The 15,715-nt window shown below is 40.5% G+C and overlaps 1 protein-coding gene across 6 annotated transcripts in view; it reads right to left on the bottom strand.

Moving 5' to 3' along the window:
- The window catches only part of cacna1ha (calcium channel, voltage-dependent, T type, alpha 1H subunit a), a 103,824-nt gene that overhangs the window by 20,735 nt on the left and 67,374 nt on the right, over nt 1-15,715 (bottom strand). For all 6 annotated transcript variants that reach the window (XR_010910803.1, XM_067476956.1, XM_067476954.1 and 3 more), the window contains exons 10-22: nt 14,665-15,212; nt 12,139-12,305; nt 11,653-11,838; nt 6,968-7,119; nt 6,155-6,340; nt 5,927-6,044; nt 4,137-4,292; nt 3,714-3,801; nt 3,279-3,562; nt 2,216-2,581; nt 854-957; nt 521-644; nt 86-154 (exon numbers count right to left, since the gene is read on the bottom strand). Coding sequence is in view for 5 of the 6 variants with exons in the window: in XM_067476956.1 (XP_067333057.1) it covers nt 86-154; nt 521-644; nt 854-957; nt 2,216-2,581; nt 3,279-3,562; nt 3,714-3,801; nt 4,137-4,292; nt 5,927-6,044; nt 6,155-6,340; nt 6,968-7,119; nt 11,653-11,838; nt 12,139-12,305; nt 14,665-15,212 (2,548 nt within the window). In the remaining variant the exon portion in view is untranslated. The remainder of the gene's footprint in view (nt 1-85; nt 155-520; nt 645-853; nt 958-2,215; nt 2,582-3,278; nt 3,563-3,713; nt 3,802-4,136; nt 4,293-5,926; nt 6,045-6,154; nt 6,341-6,967; nt 7,120-11,652; nt 11,839-12,138; nt 12,306-14,664; nt 15,213-15,715) is intronic.

Raw genomic sequence — 15,715 nt, forward strand, 5'->3', positions numbered from 1 at the left:
ACCAATGAATGTCGAAACGGCACATTTATTTACATAAAACTACAGTTTTTCATCCCACCAATATTATCAAAACAGCTATGTTTACCTTGATGGTCATCTCTGCCAGGAAGATCACAGTGAAAACGTAGTTGGATACACTCAAAAACATTCGCTCCTGAGAGAGAAATCGACATACATTTTATTCCAAATAAAAATTTGCAGACAGCTTTTAGTCTTTATGTTGCTTAAGTGACGTCACAAATTGTATTATGTTGAAAAGTTGATGCTCCGAAATAACAGTCATGCATTTATTTGGTTAAAAGCATTGGAAACCGTTAAACACCTAAAGCCATTGTTTACTAAAGAATACAACATTTAGGGGGCTAAAATCTTTTATCTACTGGATATTAACTTAATTTCAACATGTCATTTATTTATTGGGTAATTTTACTTTTTGTATGTGAGTGAAGCATGAAGTGGAGTGTTTAAAGACATCTACTTTGTGTGTGTGTGTGTGAGTGTGTGTGTGTATCTCTAATACCGGGCTGTGTGGCAGTATGTCAGGTCTTTCCAGAGCAATGGTAATACAGTTGAGGAAGATGAAAACCAGAACCACATGGTCGAACATTTTATGAGAGATCACGGCTTGGCACCACACGCGGAATCTAAACACACACACACGCACACACGCACAGAGTCATCTATAAAATGTCCACGGTCGGTTAAAGGTATTGAGCAAACAATTAGCAGTGAAAAAGCAGTAAAAGACAAGAAAGAAAAGAAAAGATCCATCATAATTAAATAAAGCAAAGTAGAGGAGGAGAACTGCTGAAATCAAATCCAGACAGTAGGGTGTGTTGAGTTTTTGACTCACTGGTTTTCTGGAGCAAACAAATACAGCGTCCAATCTTCATGCTCTTTGCACCAGCGAGGCTTTATGTTATGGAACTCTCTTTTGAGCCAGCAGCACAAAGCACTCTGCAACAATAAGAATTTAATCTTTACATATTCTTAATATAATTTTATTCTTAAGAGATAAATTACAGACCCTGTTTCTAGAAAATGTGGGATGTCGTGTAAAAGGAAAATGAACCCAAATGATCAAATCTTTGATTGTAAATAGTACAAAGACAACATGTCAAATCTTGAAACTGAGAAATGTTACCGTTCCTGAAAAATATTTGCTCATTCTGATATTGATAGTAGCAACATGTCTGAATGCAGTTAGGACATTGCATTCTCTTCTCTGAAGATGATGATGAGAAATGTTGAGAAACATTATATTTAAGGCATTGAACACACACTTTTCAAAAAGGGAGGAATTCCCCACCTCTGATGTTGCCTGATGCCAATTATCCTCATTAGTTTTGAGATGTTCCAGCAGGTATTTTTGTACCATTACACAACGTTTCCATTTGTGTGTGTGTGTGTGTGTGTGACATGCTGCTGGCATCCAAATTCAAAAAGAGCAAAAATGTACATATTACAATCACATTTCTCAAATTCAACATTTGAACATGTTGTCTTTGGAATATTTACAAACAAAAAGAGGTTTCAAATGATTTGCATATCGTATTTTTGTTATTTGCATTTTGACAACGCCACACAATAAAATGGGCTCTCATCCTTACGACTCTACCAAATCATACCTTCATAATCATAACCTTGCATGCCACATGAAAACAAAACCATTCATGGATGCACACTGTAAGAGGGTCTATAGTAAATTAGGCCTCCTGTATTCAGTGTGCCCTGGGAGAGACCTTTCTTTTCAGTGGATTTCTTGCCTTTATAAACACAATTTGGAGCCAATAACACCATCAACATGGTCACGACAGAGGTCACTGAAATCCACCAAATGGGTCCACCCTTTTCCAGTTCACACACACATACACACACACACACACACACACACAACCACAGTGAATGTACATACACAAGCTGTTTTGTAGCCAATGAGAAAACAATCACTGCTTAAGCCAATCAATTACAGCATGACAATGTGTCCCTCCAGGACTCGCAGTGTGAACACGAGACAAAGGGCAAAGAAGACAAAGCAGAATTAAGCAGAGAAAAAGTGAGAGGAAAACTGATGTCAAATGTGTTAAGAGAGTCGCAGAGGACATATTCAACTATTTTGAATTTACATAAGAAAACAAAGTCACATGGGCTCAATCCCACAGAGAAAAAGACTAAAAACGGCGTAAAGACTATTGATTTCCTCATGGTTACATACTTCATCCTCCATGTCATCCTCTGGCAAAGAGTCTTCTTTGGGGCTGGAGTTTGGGTCATGTGTCAGGGTTCGGCCATTACAGTCACCATACTCTGTTGTTATGGAAGGACAGAGAGTAGACGCCTGAAGCAGCTCCAAGGTCCCCGGTCGTAGTCTGTTGTTTTCCCCGAACTCCTGCTTTTCCTCCCTGCCATCGTCCTCCTCTCCTCCCTCCCCAGACAACAGGCTCTCCCTCTCTCCGCTGGGGTCTCGCCTCTTGAGGCTCGGTGCTCTTCCCAGACTGTTCCAGCTGGATCGACGGCTTCCCCAAGAACTGCCAGACCCAAGGGGAGGAAGAGGGGAGCGTCGGCCAGGACTGGAGAGGCTCTGGAGAAACAGGAAAGGAGTCGTACTCATTGAATTACAGTAGTTTCCAAAAAGCTACCTACGTAAAAGTCACCATCAATATCATATTGAGATATTTCATTAGATATTGACTATTGGCTGCCCATACAACCACATTTGCTTTAAGGGACACATCTTGTGAAATAGGTCACTGTCTACATATGTCACAATTGCCCTGCTATGGACACATATGTAGACCAGAGGTGAAAAAATATACAGTAGTTTGATATACCCACTACCCTTTGGAGCCATTGTAGGTGGTACATTCCCAGTTTTTGTCCTTTCAGCACGTTGCAGCAACACCGAGATTTAATAATAACATCGCCACATTTTCAATTAACAAAAAGTTAAATAAATAACTAATAAAAAGTTGCGCGACAAGGAGTTTTTCATTTTGATGGCAGATTTGCAAGGTGTGACAATCTATGTGACATATGTGACACATAATATGTTCCACTGTATTTGTGTTGTTATGCATTAGCAACAAGAGAAAGAGACATCGCTATAACTATTACTCAGAGCAAAAAGACAGTCACAGTTTGGCTCTTTACAAAGCTTGCATCAAATAAAAAAAAAAACTGTTATGGTCTACATTTTTAAGCACTATTCTTCTGGGAACAAATAAAGATTATTTTAAATAATTAAAGATAAATAAAGAATAAAGATTCACATGACTCACCAGAGAACGTTGGTCATATGCTAAAGGATCCACTGAGGCAGAGCTTCCACGCCGAGACTCACAGTGGCCAATTCCTGCCTCAGACGACCCCAGTCCAACCTCGCTGTATCGAGGCACGCCCTCCCTGTAGATGAGCTCATCTCCAAGCATGGACTCAGGCCCCAGAGAGCTCTTGGGAGTGGGCATGGGAGTGGCGGCAGTACGCATGATTATGGGAGGTGGCAATGAGCCGCGAGGGTCAACGTGACCATTAGCTGTCATCATCAGCGAGTACATCTTTAGCTCTGTGGAAGAGAACAAGGGAGGAATTCACTGTTCTCACCTTTTATCTATTTAGTTGTGTTGGCATACAGCTTACGATTACTCCTAAAAGAATAAGAAAACTGCACACTGTAAATTGAATCACCGTTTACCACTGTTGGCTGTTTAACTTACCAGTGTCTCTGAGCTGTTCTACCTTCTCGTCTTCCTCAAAGTTGTCAGATTTCTTCTCGTCATCTGACTCCGACCGGTTAGCATCGCCCTACAACACAAACATCAGTCCAGCCAAATGAGTTGTGCTTTGACTGGCGGCAATTACCTGTGTTGATGGACGTACAACAAAAGTGTAGCCAACAGTAGCTGGTCAAATCTATCAGCTTGTGGTTGTATTTTGCATTTGTACTTAAAAATTGAAAATACTGTGATTCGTGACAACTCATTTGCACTGCATCTATATAATGAGCACACAAAACTTTTCTTAAATCTTGCATCTTAAATATTGAATAGTAATAATAATGATGAGTGACAGTAATGATTGAAAATACACACTAACATAGAATGTAATCATTTTTAACCAATGAGCACTGTCATTCTTACCTCAGCCTGGAAGCCCTCAACCAAGATAGCCACTAGTAAATTAAAAAGTACATAGTTGCCAAATGTCATGAGTGCAACAAAGTAAAGAGCTGCCAAAGGAGAGGTGGAAGCCATGCCATTATACAACACCACATTCCAGTCCTCCTGGGTAAGGATCTATAGATCAAAAAAAAAAAACACCCCATAGGGATTAAAATTAACATAATAAGGAAAGAGTGTAGGATAAACAAATGGGTCAGACTTTTTAAAAAAGGGAGGCACAATAGGACAAAGATAGTGACACAGAACAAGAAACTGAGCAATATTCCACTCTATGACTCTGTACGGTTTATATAATCCAGTACTAAGATAGTTCGTACACGTAGGATCATTTTAGGTTCACATGCATGTGGGTTTGTGTGTGTATGTGTGTGTGTGTGTGTGCCTTTGGTTAAATCAGTGTGAAGGAAAAGCGCATTTAAAAGTAGGACGAGGTTCACGATGCAGCATGAAAGCTTAGTCTGACTTCACCCAAGCGTGACACACTGTGGTAGGAAAGTAGTTTACTGTGCTATCTGTGTGAAGGTGTCCATGAACGTACTGCATGTGCATGTGTTCATACAGTAGGCCTGTAAGTATATACAACGGAATAAAAAGTTTGCATCATCAAGGTCGAAATGGGAAAAAGAGTAAAATCAATGTTTTTTTTTCCAGTAAAATCAATGTTTTTTTTTCCATCAACATCATGTTTCATGAAGGTTCAGCTAGTACAAATGGTTCTTCATCATCAGAAGTAACAAAAAGGGCCAAGGACTGTAAAAAAAATACAAAAAAAAAAGTTATGGCAAACTATTGAAAATGATAGTGGTGCAAAAGTTTGCAACCCCCCTTTGATAAGCCATCTACGTAATAAATGTTATTATTTTAAATCGGATATGTGATCTTTTAGAAATTCTGTCAAGATTTAAGTCCTTTAAAGCTGCTTAGAGAGTAACCAAAGTGGCTGGAGGAGGTTATAAAGGCAAAGTGGGGACAGACAAGGTACGTCTGATGATGAAGGAACATTTGCACTACCTGAATCTGTATTAAATATTATGCTGATGAGCAGCAATCTTTGTTTTATTCTTTTTACTATTTCAAAGTAAGGGGATGCAAATCTTTGCACACATCTGTAGCGAGTCCTCCCACATGATGGCCAGTACTGCCTGAATTGTTTGATCTGCATCTCCACAAACTGCCTTCAGCTGGTGCTTAGGTACAGAAAAGAGGTCAATCTATCTGGAGCAATTGAGCAATTTGTCAAAAATAAAAGAGTGAAAGGGAGATGGTAAGTGCACTGTACATACTGTATGAATGTCTCATTTCACAACATTTGACCTATGACATGCAAACTGTACATATAAGAAGTCTAGAGTCAGTTTGACATTTTGAATTGACATGGTGATGAGCTTAGAAATACACACTTCTTTTTTTACAGAGACACATTTTATCTCATGCCTAACGGTCTATTAAAGCTGTTCCCGTCCACCTCAGTATAGTTGTAGTATTAAGAGTCACTAAGCAGAGTTCTCTATAAGAGGATGCAAGTTATGCTCTGTATCTGCCTGTGGGTCCATGTGCTGCAAGTTAAATACAGAGACAGCAAACTAAGGGAAACATTTTGGGTAAACGTATTACCCAAAATGTCAGCGTATTCCTTTAGGCCATCAGGATCAGTATAGTTTTGGATAATTAGTGTGACCAAGAAAAAAAAACGAAAGCAATCAGTGAATAACAGCTAGAAAACCTGGAATACTTGTTAACTGACTTACCTGGAATACAGTAACGATGGCCCAGAGTAGAGAGTCAAAGTTCTTACGGTCTGGGATGGTGTCCCCATTGTCTGTACGAAGACTGAATTTACAACCAAACAGATGCATTCCCAATATACTGCAGATAGATATAAAATACAAACGGTTTGTGGTGGAAAAACCAATATAACAATCAAAAGTGTACATTTTCTGTTAATAGAGAAAGCTACATGTATTGTAATTTTATACCTGAAAGTGAAGATGAAAAGCATCAGCAGCATGCAGAAAGTGGCCACATTGTCCATGGTCTTCATCAGCACTACCAGTTGTCTCCTCAGGGCAGGCAGGAACCTGACCAGCTTCAGTACACGCAGCAGACGAAATGTCCGCAGGACTGACAATCCACCGTCCGCCTGACCAATTATTTCCCACACACTGAAGACCACAAAGCAGGCGCATTTCTCGTAAAATCCTTTAGGTCACTTATGTTACACACACATCAGCCGTATGTTACCAAGAATATGGTGTTAATATGGTCATACATTTTGTTCTGAAGAGGCACATCACCAGTAAAATTGCAGGGATTTACATGGTAATTCTCCTTTAGTAGCAACCACATTTAAAAATACGAGTTCTGTGCAAGTGAATAGCAGCCAAACAGCAAATCTTAACTCCAGACAGGATCAAAAATCCACTGTTGCAGCAAGTGAACTCATATGGTCCATCACGAGAGTGTCAATCTTAGTTACTGTATAGACCACCTGAAACCTACTGACTGACAAGCTGGATAAGAGGTAAGAACGGCGGGTGGCTGTAAATCAAATCTTAGTCATTGTGTGGTTCTTGAAATAAACATTGATCCAACGCGTAGTTTGAGTGCGTATGTCTTTTTTTCTCCACATTTAATCAAAATGGTAGTTAGCTGTAGAGTAATTCTAGTGATCCCCAGCTCACAGTTATGCTTCACACTCTCTGTTTCAAAGTAGTTGGCGTGTCCCTGTTGCATGTTTTTATTTTCCTCATTTACATACTTAAAGTTAAGTATGAATAGATGAATATTACCTGATGATGACGATGATGCTATCAAAGATATTGTATGGGTTCCTGATGTATCCGAAAAAGCCAAAGGCCAGCAGCATGAAGCCCATCTCCAAAACAAACATACTGGTGAAGACTATGTTACTGATCTCTAACACATCGGTCAACTCTTCTGGCTGGAGGGGGCGAAGGGGCAGACAGGAAGCAAGAGAAAGAGGAGAGGACGAGGGACGAGAGAGATGAGACAGCCAAGGAAGAAAGACACAAAGAAAGAAAGAATGAGTGAGTTAGTTAATATTTCCACTCTATTATCACTGAGCTAGAAAACACTTTTGGATTTTGTGCCCTGAGCTGAAACAATATCAATCAAGTTCAGCGCTGCAGTCGGGTCCAATCAATCAAATGGGGCCAAGAGCACCAATCTATCACTGCTGATCCACTCCACTTACCTCATAGTACAGTCTGTGATCCAGCTAAGATTTAAGCAAGGCCCCCTTCACAGAGCAAGCAGTAGAAAGTGCAGTAATCCTGTGCTCTGCTAGGTGCATTAGGGAGCCAAAGTTTGACTTGAGACAAATCAGAGATTCAAATGTGCTGATAATCTGATCTGCCAACATATCATTGGTATATAATCTTTTGCTTTTCCGGAAAATAAAAGGGTCTGTGATTTACGTTTGTTTCACAAGTTAAGATACTTTGTGATTTAGGATTTTTTTACCCACTTTCCCTGCCAATCATTTCATCTCCTCGGATAGTTTGATGGAGATCACCCTACAGATTTTCAGGGATTCACAAGAGGGCGGGCTGCTAAATGCTATCATTTTATAAGGCTTACTACATAGTAAGCTTTGTTAATCAGTCTGTGGCTTAGAGGGTCAAATGGATGTTGAGAGTTACCACAAGGTTTGAAGAGTCAAAGAATGTATCATGTGACAATTCCTAACGACAATGCTTGACTTGCCTTTTAAGTACTGACATGTCAATAAGGGCCCAATTCCAAAAAAACCTGAGATGATGTGTAAAACGCAAATCAAAACAGAATGCAACGATTTGCAAATCTCATCAACCCATATTGTATTCACAATAGAACATAAACAACATATCAGAATTTGATGGCAGCAACACTTCTCAAAAAGTTGCAACAGGGGGATGTTTACCATGGTGCAGCATCCCCTCTTCTTTTAAAAACTGTATGTTAATGTCTGGGAAGTGAGGAGACCAGTAGCTGGAGTTTAGGATAATAATGTCCCTTTCTTGTCTGATGCAGGATTCTAGCTGCTCAACAGTTCTGAGCCTCTGTTGTGGCCTTTTGTATGTTTTATGACGCCACAAATGCTTTCTATTAGTGAAAGATCTGGACTACAGGCAGGCCAGATGTTGTCTTTCCAGATGTGTAAGCTGCCCACACCATAGGCACTAATGCCCCCCCCCCCCCCCCCCCCATACCATCAGAGATGCAGGCTTTTGAACTGTCCACTGATAACAAGCTGGATGGTCCCCAAAAAAAGAATGCAGCATTTTGATTCATCTGACCACAGAACAGTTTTCCATTTTGCCTCAGACCTTTTTAAATGAGCTTTGTCCCAGAGAACACAGTGGCATTTCTGGACCGTGTTCACATCTGGCTTCTTCTTTGCATGACACAGCTTTAACTAACATTTGTGGATTTCACAGTGAACTGTGTTCACAAACGGTGATTTCTGGAAGTGTTTCTGAGCCCATGCAGTTATGTCCAGTAGATAATCAGGCCTGTTTTTAATGCAGGCCTGAAGATCACATGCATCCAGTTTTGACCTTGAATGTTTTGATATTATATACTGTAGATGGTGGGATCTTCAAAATCTTTGCAATTTGACAACGAATATTTTTCTGAAATTGTTCCACTATTTGTAGATGCAGCTTGTCGCACATTGGTAACCCCTGCCCATCTTTCTATTTGAGAGGCTCTGCTTCTCTGAAATGCTCCTTTCATAGCCAGTCATGTTACTGACCTGTTGCCAATTAACCTAATTAGTTGTCTAATGCTCCTCCATTTGTTTTTGATTTGTGGCAATTACTTTTCCAGCCTTTTGTTGCCCCTCTTCCAACTTTTTTTAAATGCGTTGCTGCCGTCAAATTATATGCCATAAATTAAACAATAGATGTTGCACGTTACATTTGGGAGTATCTTCAGAACTTCAACAAAATATATAATTTGCCCAGGGCTTCCCAAACTCCTGAATGTGTTTCTCACCTGCTCAAGAAAAGCACTGCACAGTAAACAGTAATACGTTAAGTCTGGTGCTTGTGTTCACGTCTAGAAATGGGTGCACAGTTAATGTAAAACCAACTTCTCTTGCTGAAAAAAAGAGTATGCAAGAGTATGTTAGCCCTCAATAATTATTAAGAAGAGTACTGCTGAGGTTGGTATAACTGTGACCCTACTGTTTTTTTCAGCTGATGAGCTTTTGACACCACCGATCCAATAGCAATTTCCAATTGGTATCAATCAAGTATATAAAGTTTATAACACTTGAAAAACCAAAGCCGAAACACTGGTGCAAAAATAAAAGGACGATCTGTCCGCAAGTACAACTTGTGGAGTCCTACATGATGATGAAATAATGCTACAGTTGTTTTGAAAAAGAGCTGGACAGAAATTATACCAATTAGCTGATTACTGTCCTTGTTGTTGACTCAAATTGTCTTTCACTGACAGGTCACCACATTAAGACCTTAAAGCACTTTAACAAAGTATTAAAAGTGCTCTCAAACTGTTATTCTGTCTCAGGCGCAGACAGCGCTAGACTTCAGGCCACACAAATGAAAATGCATACAACAGACTTGCCATACAATACTACGTGCTGCTGATAATGGCTCAAAGGATGACAAATTTATCTTTACTCACTGCTTTTCAGTGTTTTGAGAGGGGGAGTTCAGTCGACATGGTTGGTTAAAAACAACCAAAACTAATTCAGGAACAGCTGCCACACTCAAATGTAAAAGCTAAAGGTCTGAAGTGGTGCAGACTAATGCATGAACTCTAACAAAATCAAGCCAAATCAGCAAAGGTATTTCTGGTTCCACTTAACGCACAAAACACTGGTAGCAAGCTTTCAGCAGAAACAGGTTCAATTCAAATAATGAGGCCGACGGGAAACAAAAAAGATGGAATACTGCTCTCTACATTAATAAATCCCATCAAGGTGCTAGACAGTTGTCAGCTCCATCACATCATGCCTTTTTTTTTAAGCAATTCAAAAACCGAATCTCTTAAACATACTGTGTGTCAACATATGTTTTTCTGTATTTGATGGTTCGAGATGAATATTTAAAAATATTGCTTCCTACTGAAATCCTTTGTTTTGACAGAGCAGAGAATCAAGCAGGGCTAAAAATGCACTCTTTCCTAACATAAAATCCATGTCAAATCAATGTGCAAGGTTAACACAAACATGAATAGCTTTTTGGAATTTGTGTTTGCTCCCTGCAGGATCGGATAGGGTGGGCAATACACGGGCAATAGAACCACCGCCTAATACCATGCACTCCAGTACAACACGCAGTAGAAATATCATCTTTCTGACTTAAAAAAAGGAGAAATCGTAATTTTGTAGATGCAGGATTGAAGGCAGATCTGCTGTATTGAATTTCATTAGGTTGTACAGATGTACCTAATGAAGTGAACAGAGAGTGTCGAATTGTAATCATGGCAAATACACCTTTATTAAAATGAGCATACTTCCACACCGACGCAAAAACAAGAACTCAATCGCTGGAATGTGGAAACAGTATAAACACAGGCACAACAAGCAACAATCATTTCCTTTTTTCTCTACACCTCTCACTCCCTCTTTGTCTCTTCCAGCCTCTCTCACTCCACACTCGCATTACTCTACGCGATGCCTCCTACGTTTATACACCTCTTCACACACAGATCCAGTCATAGTCTCATAAGGTTTGGCTAGGTGTCACATAATGGAGATGATGAGTACAGAGGGAGGAGGAACTCTTACATAACACGTTGTGTGTGTGTTTTTGGCCCAAAAAGGGCATGGGTCTCCCAGTGGCTCCTTATGTTTATACCACAAAGATAGCAACACACACACAGATCCCCTGGAGAGGGAATTAGAGGAGAGGGAGATAAGCAGAGACAGTGAGAAGGATGGAATCTGTGTTCATGCACAAGAATGTTCTCTATTAGTTTTGATCCATTTGTTTTTTTTTTTGGTCGGAAACGAAAAGGTTGTGTGCACGTGCGTGCATACAAAATATTTCTACTAAGGTTTGAAAACTCTGTCGATGAATGTGTCAGTGGAAGCGCACAGATTTGCCAGTGTGTGACTGTGGAGGAAGGAAAATGGGAAGTGGGATTATTAGGCTGATACTTCCCAGATGTTGGCCACATGGGGTAAACTAGAAACTTAATCCTGGAGAGTGCGTAACAGTGTCCTGATGGCTCTTTGCATGCGAGAGTCTAAATGTGTGAGAAAGGGGGAGACAGTGGCTTCTGCATCGTTCCCTCCTCTTCTTTCTGTCCCTCACCCCAGCCAACCCCACCTCCTCCTTCACTGTACACTCATTCTCTCTCATTTAGCCTGTCAGACAGTGACAGCCAGCACTACTCATCAAACTGCTTGTTACCCTAGGAACGGCAGCCCTATTAGTCTTGAGCCATCGATTTGAACTGTTCAGTGCATTCATTCACTCGATATCACGAGTATTCTTACCTGCTCGTGATACTCTATCCCCATGCTGAGAGTATTGACTAGGATAGCAATCATTATCCCTCGGTTAAAGTATTTACTTTCCACAATCCTCTTCAGTTTCTCTCTGAAGTCTGTCCAGGCCCGAAACACTCCATTTTTGTACTCCTTGGCCCCCCGCCGTCTGCTCCGACCTCTCAGATCTCCCCCCTAGTAGAAAGATGGGCAAACCTTTATAAGTGTTGCTACGGATTTTATGTTGAATTGTTTTGTGTTTTTTAACAAACAAAAAGTGTAGTAGAAACATACTTGAAAAAGGAGGAAAAGGGAATTGGAGCACCAACCCTGGGGTTAGTGGATGACTACTTTACCCAGTGAGCCACTGCCATCCCCATTTATTACTGTACATTTTTAATATTGAAAAAAAAAGTTTTATATCTACTCCATGAAGACTTAACATTAGCATTGCCAAATCACCATTTGCTCAAGTACACAACCATCCATAATGACCTGGGGGAAGTCGTGCAGTCCGTCAGCTTCTCCTCTGGCTCCCTCCAAGTCTCCCAGTTCTAGCTCCAGTGTCTCCAGGCTGCGGGCACACATAGGGCAGCTGAGCAGCTCCAGGAGCAGAGGGCTGGGCACCACGCCTGCCAGCTGGTACAGCAGCCTTTGGCAACCTGGAGGAGGATAGTAAGTGGAGATGCTCGGACATAATAAAGCTAAACAACACTGTCCTCTATTGCATTACTGTTTATTAAAATTGAATGCTAGGATTTCTTTAAAGAAAATATAAAATGTAATATAAATCAAGTAGGTTTGTGTCAAAGAACGATGTATTTATAAAATATAATGTTTCCGAAAGAGACAAGAGCAGTAAAACATTAGAAGAGCTGAAAAGTTTGTAAAATTTGTCATTTAGTGTTAAAGTGATGTCTTTTTCCAAAACAGAGGCAAAATAAGTTGGTGTCTGCAGTGAGGACTGTGCGCTTCCTGACGGAGGCAAATCTTTTCACCCTTGTTCCTATGAATACATGCTCCTATAATCAATATGGAATAATAACTGCAGAACACAGATAAAAACTAATAAAAACAAAGCTTGACTTCTGGAAACCTCAGCTGTTTAGAGGCAGCTTCAACTCTACATTACGTTGTTTACAACACATCTAATACCTCAAGCTACAAACGAGGGTTGCGAGAGCTGTCGTCATATTTCACTGTCTCATTATCGCTCGAATATCACTGCTGGAAATAAATATCTGTGTCTGTTTCTAGTTCTATGACTCGTCTTCTTGACGGCATGTTGGCATTCTCACAAATTCTGTTTAATAAAATCTTTTGAAGGACAAAATATTTGTTTAGTCAAAAGGTTGTTCAAATTCACCCCGAGCCAACATTACATTGCGCTGTATTCCATTAGGTTAGATCTAATTACATTTGCACTACAATTAGATTTGAGAGAACCAGCGTTACAGTCACTCCCCCATGAGGGGGGAGGGGGGGTGGGGGTCATATTGACTTTGTGCAGATCGGAGCACTTGACTAACATGTAAACACAGCAGTGGTCTCAGGACTCTTACTCGTCACTGTCTTTTCTATCTTTACCACGTGTCATTGTGGTTCAAGCGAGGAGGTAATGCATATGCACAGCATCTCGTGAACTGTGAACACTTTTCTGATACGACTTTGCTTTGATGTTTTCTCCTTGAATTAGATTTTTGCTGCCTTGTACCTGACTTGTAAGTCGCTTTGGATAAAAGTGTCTGCTAAATGACTAAATGTAAATGTAATGATGTTGATGTTACGTGTGAGCTGTTGTCGACTGTCTGCATCTACACCTACGTTTCGACACTTTGCAGATGCTTTTAAGCAGAGTTACCTACAAGTGTAGAATACAAACCAAGAGCAATAGGGGGGGTTCAGTTTTATGCCCCAGAACAAAATAACAATAATTTTCCCAATTGCTGTTGAAAATCATACTTGATGCTAAAACCAACAAGGACTTGCCTCTATTCATGGTTGATGTCTGTCAGCCTGCAACCCGGATTTGCCTGTTTGTCAGTGTCGTAGACCTCAGCTGTTGTCCAAAAATGATTAAAAACACATCAGTCAGACATACCGCTCCGCTGGGTGACATGTTTCTTTCTTCCAAAATGGTTGTTTGTTTGTTTTTTTTTATTAATTATATTTGAACAACAAAAGTCTACAGCATGGACAAAATGCTAATCCCTGTTGCAGACTGATCGATATTACAAGTAAGTGGAGGCAATAAATTGCTAGTTTTAGCCTCTGTATGTGGAGTGTTTTATGATTAATTTAGAGAATGGCCAAAATTCTCTATAACCACCTAAACCACCATGCAGTCTCACCCCATGGAGACTGGAGAATAATTCCCTCAATCCTCCGCTTTATCCACCTCTTTCCACTGATGACTGTAACACTTGAGAGATGGATTTCCTATCAGGTCTCTCTAAGTGCTGCTTGACACACACCGACACACACACACACACATCACATGTGGCCACAATCTACATCAGGTGATAATGGGGAAGACGACAACTGGGTCCTTCCAAAAAGAAAGCACCGGCAATGAAGATAGAAAAAAGTCCAAGGAAAGTGCAACTTCCAGCTCCTTTACCTCCACAAAAAGGTAAAGGAGCCCAACAGACATCTAGAGCGACCTTTAATGTGAAGGACAGTGAAATGACAGTGACCTATAAAAAAATTGTATGTAAAAAAACAGGTTAAAGTAAAAAAGTTACTATTTTCATTGATCCATTAACAAGTGTGACATCACTATTGGGCTTTTAAAAGGAGAATGCTTCATGTCTCATTTTACCTGCTGATAATGTGTGAGGCTAAGGATATTCAGGATATTCCATTAACACAATATTAACATATTGTTTACTCTGACCCAGGCTCTACTCATTACTGCAAAACTTTAAACCTCAACACATTCTACATTTTACACTACACTGTATGTATAAAATTACAATTGCGTACTCTGTTGTGTGTGTGTGTGTGTGTGTGTGTTCTTACTGTGCTGTCCCATGAGCTGATAAAGCTTATTAAGTGTCTCTGCGTGTTCAGACGTAGAATGATTTGCTGGGTGCTGGTCTGGACTGGTGTCACAATGCTGGGAGTGGGGGGGTGGCGTCTTACTGCTATAGCTGCACACAAAAGACGGAAGAATGGTGGGATAGTTCATCCCCCCGTTAAGTCGCCTGAGCAGTGCCCCCATGCCATGCGTGACAACAACTGGGTTGCCGCTGCCACCGCTGCTATTTCCGTTTGTACTTCCTCTCCGGACAGGAAGTGACTTCATCTCCAACTCATCTCCACCTCCAATGCCTCCTTCTCTGTCCACGTGGTCACCGGTCGCCACGCTGATGGTGTGCTGCCCTCCGTTGCTGAGGCGACAGTGCTGGTGCTGATGGTGCTGTAGGAGGTTATGGATTGGCCTCAACCACACTGCATTACTGGGTCCTGAACCTCCGCAGCCCCTGTTGGAACTGTGGCCGTGTCCATTACCCCCACCGTTACTGCCTCCACCACTGCCATTTGGATTCACTTTTTTACGCCGTTTACTGGTCAAAGGACAAGAAACATAAGTAATAGCTGCACATTAACGAAGAACGCAGTACTTCCACCTGTGTCTGCAACTGAATGCATCTGTAGCAACGTGGTTCTTTTAAATGATTAAATAACTATAACAAAAGGCATTTCCGGTGCGTCTAACGTCTCATAAAGTGTTTCAAATAGACACGAGTGTGTCTGCAAAGACTGTGAAGTGCTGGGAAATGCTGTGATTAATTTAACCTGGAGGAGAAGTTGGATTTTAATAAAGGGAATATTTCATTTTATTTCATAAAGTAATCTGATAATATTACAAAAAACAAAACAAAAAAACAACAAGCATGGCTCAACTGTGTCCAGTTCATAACATCCACAGCAGCTCAGATACATTTCTGTATTATTTCTGAACAATCGATGTGGATTCTAAAAGTGCTGTTAAATGGCAACTGGACGATTCCAAGAACTACGTCCTTTAGCTAGTCACTTATATTTAACTTAAAAATGGCATAAAAAG

Source organism: Channa argus, chromosome 15 (assembly GCF_033026475.1).
Source record: "Channa argus isolate prfri chromosome 15, Channa argus male v1.0, whole genome shotgun sequence".
NCBI lineage: Eukaryota > Metazoa > Chordata > Actinopteri > Anabantiformes > Channidae > Channa > Channa argus.